The 10,830-nt window shown below is 32.9% G+C and overlaps 1 protein-coding gene across 1 annotated transcript in view; it reads right to left on the bottom strand.

Annotated features, from left to right (window-relative positions):
- The window catches only part of LOC106466249, a 22,687-nt gene extending 12,351 nt beyond the window's left edge, over positions 1-10,336 (bottom strand). The window contains exon 1 of the mRNA XM_013926506.1: positions 9,785-10,336. Within this exon, the coding sequence (XP_013781960.1) occupies positions 9,785-10,200 (416 nt within the window). The 5' untranslated portion in view covers positions 10,201-10,336. The remainder of the gene's footprint in view (positions 1-9,784) is intronic.
- Between the last annotated feature and the right edge of the window lie 494 nt (positions 10,337-10,830).

Genomic DNA, 10,830 nt, shown 5'->3' with positions numbered 1-10,830 from the left:
ACTTCACCTATCTAATATAATAGTTTTTTTCATAGTGACTATAAAGCACGTTCACATCAACAGTATATCAAACAATGTCAAAATGTAGTTCTGAATAAATGCCTCGAAGAAACAGTCAAAAAGATACTTAAACATCTAAAAGAAGAAAGTGCTTTGCCGGAAAAATTACTAACAGAATTAAAACCCTTCCATAGCCATATACCTGAACTACAATGGAGTCCCTAAAGACCATAAACAAAATTTACCTTTAAGACCCATAGTGTCAGCGTATAACTCTGCAACAGAAACCATATCCTGATTACTTGATCAACTGTTTAAAATATGTTCCATCACACTTAACAAATACTAAAGACCTATTAAAAACGATACACTCTTCTACACAAACAATATGCGCTGACTCCATTATATTTTACTTAGACGTAATCACCTTGTATTCATCCATACTCATAGAAGAAGGCATTAACGTCACATCTTCACTTGATCAACACATTTTTCCAGCGAACATCACATTAGATACCACCCGCACAATGCTCAGTTTTGTTATATACAACAGTTATCTAAAATTTGGTGACACCTTGTATAAACAAAAGAAAGGAATAGCAATGGATAACAGAGCAGTAGCCACATTTGCTATAATATTCATGCATACACTAGAAACCAAAAAGGGCTTAATACCAGAAGTGTGGTACAGATATATCGATGACATGTTTGGTATTTGGAATCATGGAAAATAATCACTACAACAGTTTTACTATTTCCTAAACAACTTCCATCCATCAGTCAAATTCACACTAAAACTACCCAATGCAGAAGGATACTTAACGTTCTTAGACAGACAAGATAGACAAATACGGAACTCCATGTATAACAGAGAATGCAAGAAACCGAAATTTTTCTATTACAAATCATACCACCCAGAACAAGTCAAAAGGGGAACCATAATAGGAGAATTAAAGAGATTAAATTTAAACTGCTCCACGTCGAATGTCATTCAAGCAGTACAAAGTAACTTCCAAACACTACTATTACGAAACAGATACCTCGACAATGTTTTCAAAACACACAAAAAAAACAACATTACAACAGCAACAGACCCCCCAAAAAACATACACGAAAACGCCCACAATGAACATTCCTTTCATAAACAACACAATCACAAACAAGATTCGTAAAGCCATTAAACAATTCCAACTGAAAGTCAACATAACATAAAAACAGGTAAAATACTGAAAGAACTATTAGTTTACTCTTCATTCTCACAAACAACATCTGTCAAAAACAGTGTTAAGCTAGAAAAAACGGAGCAGGACAAGTATGCCTCATCAAAAACGTGGTTTACCAAATCATTTGTAATACATGTGGAGACGCATATAGAGGAGAAACCGGAGGATCTTTTCACACGCGCATCTCAGAACACATCAGTGCGTTATATACACATGACCAACAGAAAACCGCTCCAGCAGAACACTTACTATATTTAACACGGAACCCCAAACACAGAAAAACCCAAACCCATTTAAAGTTTCTATCTTACAAAAACCAAAAGCAGTTTTATAATTTAACGAATATTTTACTATTAAACAGTTGTGTATATTAACCCTGATGAAGCCTCAAAGGCGAAACGTTGGTTGAAATAAAAAAAATATTCTTTTATGTTTATCTGGAGTGTAAAGGTTGTTTTTTTCTAAACTTTTATCAAAATGTGTAAATCCCTCCAGTATGCACTACAAATTTTAAAGAAACAATAATTATTTTACGCCAATGAAGTAAGAATGATATAAGGTAAAGGCAAATCATTTATTTATATGTTTTAACTGATAGGATTTACTCTGTGTTCTAAAGAAGATTTAGCTGAAAACTTTTGTTTCGAATTAAATTATCAGGTTAAACTATACCAAACAAATACAGTGTGCTGCCACTCCTATAAGTTAAACTGTAAAAAATAATTCATAATAACAATCAGAAGCTAATTATAGTGAAAGCAACAAAGTATGTTTCGAAAATTTAAGAAATAGGTTATAGAAAATGACGCAGTATAACAAGAATAAGAAAACAAATCAGAGAGTTTTATGTGTAGTCTTTACATGCGTTAAAAATGAAACTATATATGTTTCCAATGACATTTAAGGCTTACATGTTTTTGTTGTTTTTTTACAGTAGAATGCCGTTGTACACTTAATAGAAACATTCTAATTACAACTTTGCAAGTAATCTGATATTCTAAACGTTAAACTGGAACTATCCTAATAAATATCATGATAACCTACTTCCAAATTTTACTGAGAAATCTACCAAAGCTTCCTCTCACTCGCTCCCACCCCCAGTGGCTCAGCAGTAAGTCTGAAGGTTTATAACCCTAAAAATTCGGTTTCGATATTCGCGGTGAGCAAAACACAGATAGTCTATTGTGTAATTTTGTGCTTAGAAACAAACAAAAGAGAATTACCAAAGTGAATTTATATGCTAAAACTAAAATATACTCAATAAACGTGATCTTATACACTAAAACTAAGAACAAGTCAACCAACATGATATAATGAAAATCCTTACCTTAATTCTAATAAGTTATGACATAAATAAAAATAATGAAAATTACACTTTCTCAACTTTATCCAGTTAATACTGTGAAAGATAACATCAAGCAGCTCGATAATGCAGTCTTGGCCAAAATGTTTGCATATTTTGTTACAAATAAGATCATTATTAGTAAGATTATAAGTCAAATTGAGAAATGTTATATTAAACACCTACGCATGTAATTTGTATAATAAGACAGGTTCTGTGTACATCATGAACGATTTATTACAACAGCAAACAATTTTATTAGACATCTGTAGAAAGATGTATAATTCAGCATTTCACCTATCATAACAAAACCTTACCAAAACATACATAATGACGAAATAAAACATCAAATTATTATAAATATCGTCTGTAACCTTATATTAGTTTATATTATATTCAGTACTTGATTGGCCTTCCTCGTACTTTAATAGCTTCCGAAAGACGACGTGGCATACTGTTGATGAGGTTAGTGATGTGATCTACCGTAATTTCATCCCAACTCAATTACAGTAGCTGGTTGAGGATCATGATTAGCACAGTTCTCAATGGAATTACAATCTGAGACTTTACTGTCCATGGCAATCTTGTAATGTCCTACTGGTCGAGATAATCCTGTACAATACGTGGACTGCTGAATCGAATTTGTTATTATATATTTATTTTAATATCAACGTTGTTTAGATTAAGTTTATATTTATAAGCATGCGTAGCTTGTAGTGTTAGATATGTATTGCGAAACTCCCAAAGTTGTAGAAGATTCTCGAGAGTAAGAATTAACAATATATGTACATACGCAAACGCTTAAGTGTAGTTCAGTATTGTTACTTAAAACTGAAAATTATAGAATGCCTCCACACGGCTATAAATATAACCAACGCGACGCGCCAAAAGAGAGTATCTATTATTAGTTCGCTATAGTCAGTGAGCTATAAAACTTCGGGAGCTATAACTGTGATTGTTATAACGCCTACCAATCGGGAACTTCAGATATATCGACCAGGAACGTTTATGAATTTCGAACATTACAACTCATTTAACTTCAATGGATTCACGTCGGACATTAACACTTTTATGAAAGCACACTCCTATAATATTTTAACAATATATTAGCTCGTTGGTCTTATATATATATATTTTGCATGGAAAACAAAAATGTTGCCTTTGCATTTGGTATGAATCTAAGTTTTAAAGTAAAAATGACCAGGCCTGAAATATTTACCAACTTAGATCATAGGTCAGGATTTAACCTTTAGCTTTCTCTGGCTTTATCACATTTCATGTTTGGCTGCCTCAGCAATATGGGTTACAGTGATTTTCCATTTTTCACGATCCTGGCATGGCCTGATGGCTAGGGTGCTCATCTCGTTATCTGCGGGTTTCGATCCCATAACCAAACATTATCAGTTATGGATACATTACAATGTGACGGCCAATCCCACAATTCGATTAGAATAGACCATAAACTGATGATGGGTGGTGTTGAATAGCTAGCTGTATTTCCTCTAGTCTATCAGTTCTAAATTGGGGACGGCTAGTAATTGGAGTAACTTTACGAGAAATTCACAAACAATTCTTCACGATCGTTTGCGGATTTGATGTTATTCAGGTAGTGAACACTTGGTATATCACATCTTCTTTTCATTGGCATGTTCTTTGATATGACAATTTTCACCAACTGGCATCCATATGGTCTACATGAGTTTCTGAATAAAATCAACTTGCTGCTTGTATCCACTTTCGTCTGTTTTCTTTATATATATAGAACACTGGATTTAAACCTATTTTAACTATTTCACTTGTGCCTCAGTTTTTATTTCTCGTGTTATTTGTATATTCCAATTGTTTATTTCTTATGTACATATTTCTGCTGTAATTACAAATATTGTTTGTTTGTTTTGTACCTCTAGATTACTGATGATGGAATTATGACGATTCCGTAACGTCTAATAAATGCTTTCTGTTATTACGTTCGTGCTTTGTTTTATCATTACCACACTATAGTTTTACTAGTTTGAATTTTAGGTCCTTCCTAATACTAATGTATATTCAGATACATGTTTAGTCCAGTATTAGCTTTTTTTGACATCCAGTGGACGAATGAATGCCTTCCAAACAGTGGTTGCCAGTCGTCTTAATCAAATTGAAGTATTTGAAGCTCTCTACTTTCTCAACTTGTTCATCATCTTCAATGATACATTGTCGACTGCCACGAGATTTGCTTTTTTCACGTATAGTTTTAGGAGTCTGGCTTTTACCACATCAGTGACGCTACATGTAATGATAAAAAATACTAAAGAATAAACTGACACGTCAAAATCAGAGTTTTTTATAATTATATTTTGCGCAACGTTTCGGGAAAACGCCCTTCGTCAGGCAGTATAGACTGTGTTACAATGAAATTAAGCTCATAAAGAAAACGAACGAGAGGCAAAATAAATACTCTGATTTGTTGTTTCTTCACAAATTGTAAGTATAATTACTTCTCTTCGTAAACTATGTGCTTCTAAATAAAAATACAAAAGCATATTTACAGGAAACCAGCTGAAACCAAACCTCTTTATTGTGGTTTTAAAGGAAGGGCACTAGATCAAGAGAGTGTATATGATGCCCGATCTTTATTAAACAAAAACGAACAACATCTTCAATTGATGAAAATCGTGCATTCTCATGCCAAGTTTTTATTCTAAAAACCTATAAAGCAGAAGTTGTATTTGTGAAAAGTACTGCCCATACAGATACGCAGGTTGCCACGTGCGTCATTTGAATACTCGATTGCAGGCGTAGTACCTGTATAACTCCCCTCTTTTAGATGGTTCCTTACAGGAAGTCAACAAACTGTCATTTTTTTTTGTTTCTTCTTGTTTTGTTTTTTGTCGATGTTTTTATAAATATAGTATACAGAACAATTTCAGTTACGATCCAACAGATGGAGTCGCGAATATTTTCTAGCTCACCATGAAACGTACTGGTGTATATATACTATGCATCAATTAATTAAACTAAAACAGGAAACAATATATTTTTCTGTTTGTCTGTTTCAGTGGGTTTTGTTGACAATCAAATTAGTTTATAACAATGTTTTATTTATTTGTAACGTTTACTTTTATACTCAACAGTAGCAAACATTAAAGACGCTAGAAAAAGTTTGTTCAATTGTAGTTAAGTATAAAGGTACACAATAGGCTGTCTGTGCTCTGCCAACTGCGGGTATCGAAACCTGAATTTAAACGTATCAGCCTTTAGATTTATCATTGAGCCACTGGAGGGCCAGCTAAAAGTAAATTACCAGGATGTATAGAAATAAAACTTTAAAATTTGCATGAGCAAAACAAACAAACAAACAAAAAAAAACAGAATAAGCGTGAGTACAATTTTGTTTGTCGTTTTTTTTTTAATGAAATATGAATTTACTCTATCTTGTAACAAAACAAGGACAGGCTATTAGTTTAGTTATAACATGCAGACTAAACTGGTAAAAGAATGCAACTACAAAGAATGAATCAAAGTGGTTTGTTTATTTGAAGTTAAACACAAAGCTATAGAATGGGCTGTCTAAGCTATGCCCACCATAGGTATTGAAACCGATTTTTAGCGTTAGAAGTCCGGAGACATATCGCTGAGCCACTGATGGGCAAATCGAAGTGAGAAAATAAGTATAGTTTTTAACTATGACGATATCAAATTTTATAGAAAGAACTGTATCCGCAGATTTAAATCTAAAGAAACCTCACGAAAATCGCTTAATTTTGGAAAATGAATTTATTAAGTTTTTGCTAGATTTCATGCCCGTACGATTAGAACCAAAGAGATAAGTTCTACCTATTATTTACGCTTATTGTGTGAAATGCATTGATAATTTTATTCATATTTAATATGAAAAGGTATTATGCTTTCTATACAAAAGTAAAAGTCGCTCCTGTGGGACAGCAGATAGACTAATGTGACATTGCTCTAAGGTGAACAAACAAACAAAAGTAAAATAGCTTTTATTTTTTTCCTTTATGTGATTATGCAAGCTACGTAAATTTAAATATAAACGAAAATAAATAATTTTCCTTTTTTATGAGAATAAATAAATTACGCAGATAGTGTTACTAAGGCTCTATAGGTGGATGGTTTTACTAGGCTTTTTGTGTCTTACAAAGGCGGATTGTATTACACGTTGCATGCTGTTATTAAGGTTCTAGAAATGTATCAAAGTTCCGATTAAAATACTGCTTCTATCAGTAGTTAATCATTTATTAAGATATTTAATTTTAAGTGTTACATTTCCAGCTAACCTAACGAGTTCTGAAACTAGGTAAAAGATCTCGTCGGCAGTGGCATGCGTCACAAGGTACATACAGTTCAGATTCTTTTCATTGGAAACCCTTAATAAAGAAATAGTTGTAAAGAAATAATAACAGTTTGATTGCTACCTGTTCAGATATTCCAGTCGTCATACATTTACTATAGATTAAATATATGTTTTATTTTGTGACTCAGTCTACAAGTACTGCAATAAGCTTAGTTTCCCTTGTATACTCTGTATTATTGCAGTGCTTGTCTACATTTTACAAACCCTTGATCACGTACATGAGATGTTGAGGCTGCTGTCAAAAGCGAGTCCCTGAGAACTTTGGTAACACCGTGAGTCTATAAAATCTTAATAATGCCACCACCCTATAGTAACCTTAGTAACAACATCCGCCAACAGAAACTTAGTAGTACTGTCTGAACTTGACAATTTTGTAGGGGTAATCATGTGATAATGTGTTGTGACTTTACCTTGTTTATGTTACTGTAATAGACTTTTTACATTTTTGTAAATCTTATAACAATTTTGTTTATGGTTAAGGCCTAAAAACTAAAACTCTATTATTATCTTATAAAGTAGGAACAATACTAAGTTAATTATGATAAACATGGTATTTGAACAATGGTCTCTAGTGATACATCTAATCATGTTGGTAATTATCTCACATGATTTTTTGTCTTTTAATATTTATATATTTTCCCTAATGAAACCAATTTTGCTAACACTGTCGATGTATATACGTTTTCAAGTACGTCTTCATAAATATAAAACTGTATCTCATATATGCTTTTGTATATTTCTTAAATGTTCATTGTTTTGTCTCTCAAGTTTATCATAAAAAGTTAAGGTAGACACATAATTATCTAACCTTTGATCTTTAGTCAGGCTTTGAGTGTAGTTGTTCAAAATTTGTTACATTTGAGATTGAACACTAATTGTAACTGACAAAATGAATAATAAAATTTGATGTTCTTCATACAAGTATAACAGACAGTACATTGCACAATACTGTAACATTGTTTCAAAATCTATGCGACTATGTGATGTCACTTACCTCTCAATTCTAATAACAAAAAAAAAAGTTTATGTATATTTGTACTCTAAAATCTCAAAGTTTTATGAATTTTAATTATATAGCATGTTTTGTACATCAAGTGAATGCTTTATAGAAAATGGTAAGTATTGATATTTTAAATACTTTCTATAGTAGTAAAGTGATGGGTTAATCAGTAAGTTATTCATTTATTATGTTTAGTTGTAGCAAAATGGTTAGGTTAATTACCTTCAAATAAAAGCAGAAAGAACACCCATATGCTATTAGCTTCAATCAGCAAGCTCTCGACAAAGAGGTAGCAATAGTAATCCTATAAACTTTAGTGATCAAGTTAAAGCTAAGGATGAGATTTAAATAAACGTCCTTTTGAGGATATTATATATTAATTATAGAAATGAATGTGTTTTACATATAAAACATCTGTAAATGTAAAAATATGATTAGATATGGAAGCAAAATTATAATCAATATATTAAGTCATAAAAACACAATTGGCTTTCTCATTCAATATTTATCAAACATTAGATGTGATAAAAACTTTTCAGCACTAAGTTAAATGTATTAGTAACACCATCCTTCTGTAAAAACTAATGTAATATACAAACGAAAACTATAAGCATAGTATGAGACCAAATGAAATCTGTATGCATCCCTACGGAAGTATAGTATCACCATCAACCTTTGTAAAACACACACAATATGTCTAGTAAGAAACATCCGCCTATAGATACACCATCAGCCTTTGTAACACATTTGTATGTGAAAACTATAAAGTAACTGTCATAGGAAAAATAATTAAAATTAGACATCGATGACATATTGAGACACATTTAAAAACAATTTGCCCTTAGTAATACAATGCATATATAGAACTTTAATAACAGCATCCACCTAGTAATACCACACAATCTTAGCAAGACACACAGAATTATACCTAGTAAATCCATCAATCTATAGACCCTCAGTAACAATATCTGCCTGTACAAACATCACCCGTTTTTGTAAAACATATGTAAATTAAAATTATAAACATAACTTGAAATCTATATGCAATCCTATGGGACTATCCACCTTTTTCAGACACACATAATCCACCTAGTAACGCCATCCGCATATATAAACCTTACTAACAACATGTGCCTATAGTAACAGTATCCACCTATAGAACCTTAGTGACACCATCCACTTATATAAATACTACCGTTAGAAACACAATCCAAATGTAAAAACCTTACTAACACTGTTCAGTTACAAAACTTTGGTAATGCCATCCACCTATAGAAACTTAATAACAGCATCCACCTATAGCAACAGGCCCTCTTGTATTGAACTATGATATCACCCCTTCCTAAGATAGCTTATTCTGTGAGGCCACTTCATGGCCCTATCAACAGGCTCTCTGGTAGCCTAGCAACGTGCTACTAGCAACGCGGCCTGTGGTGCCATTTCGTGGCATTATGACATCATACCTCGCCCTTTTTTATCTATTACATTACACTTATGTAACCCTCAGGTATTGGAATATTATTTAATAGTTGCATAACACTCAAGTGTCTGCATATTACCTAACAGTTGCGTAACTACAGGCGGCGACATATTACGTAGTAGTTATGTAACCATCATGCAGTATCCTTTGATCTCCTCTCGGTTGGCGACCCCAATTGAGGCGGAATCCTTTGGCCGCTGGACATTCGCCCTAACTACTCCCAGGGCATTCAGAAATATGAAGACCATCACTCGAAAATTTCATTATATTAGTAAGAAAACTGAGATCAGTCCTCTTCATTTTTCTTACATGAGTGAACGACAACAAATCCATTAAAATTTAGACAACGGTTTTAGCACAGATGGATAAATACTTTACTTACCTTTCATCATTATGGACCGTCTTCATCAGGCTGATGGCGAAGAGGAACTGTATAGAACATACAAAGAGACAACAAAGGTTTAAAGATATGGAGAGAGTGCTCAAGGCTACTGATACTTGGTATACAACAAAAAATTCTCCACCTCCCATTATAATTTTGTTAGGAGAATCACTGTTGAATGATTTTCCATTACTTATGGTTAAAGTCAATGGACTAATCTTTTGTAGAAAAAATAATGCAAGAAAAGACATCAGTAAGGACGGGAGACACAGGAGAGCCAAAGATAATAAAGTTTGATAAATATCGTGATCACTGGACTCTTGACTTTCTAGGTTATTTCTACTAGGAGTCACATTTTGACGACTCATGCTCCTACTTGGATGCCCATGACTACTGGTCATAGTGAAATTAGTCATTCCAGCACATCTGGCAATCCAACAGCCAGACTGGGTTTAAATTCACTCAAAGCACTGAAGTTCGTGTTCGAACGTGAGGTAATCACACTGTTCATCTTTTGAGTGGGCAGAATTGGTGACAATTTCGCGTCCTTACTAACTGATACTGACATGTCATGTTAGAAAATATACGGCTTCTCTAATGGGATTTGCTCTCATGTAATAAGTTCAAATTCCTACATAAATAGTATACAATACTTGAATAAAATAAAATCAACACCTGTATTGTATATCGAAAATAACAGGGTTTTAGGCTTCTTTCATAAATTATAAGGTCTCTTCTACTGACTTAGTCCATAGATTATCCTCTCTTCCTAGATTGCAAAATGAAAATAAAAGTGAAACATAATGTTAAAGAACTCAATTTCAATGTTACTTTGTCTAACTGGCACCAGTATTGTTTTTAATTCCTTAATTACAAATCGTGTAAGTTTCATTCAATTTTACACGCAAATGTTAAAAAGATCAACGAACAATATAACTTAATCACAACTAGTTTTGCACATATCAAAGCCAATCATGTGAGAGGAAAAGAAATAGCACATCTGGCCAAAAGTTCAGAATAGTGTGATAAAGTGAGCTGTGCTCCGA

This window comes from Limulus polyphemus, unplaced genomic scaffold (genome assembly GCF_000517525.1).
Source record: "Limulus polyphemus unplaced genomic scaffold, Limulus_polyphemus-2.1.2 Scaffold2205, whole genome shotgun sequence".
NCBI lineage: Eukaryota > Metazoa > Arthropoda > Merostomata > Xiphosura > Limulidae > Limulus > Limulus polyphemus.
Note: the sequence above shows the minus strand (reverse complement) of the source record. Positions and strands in the feature narration are given on the sequence as shown.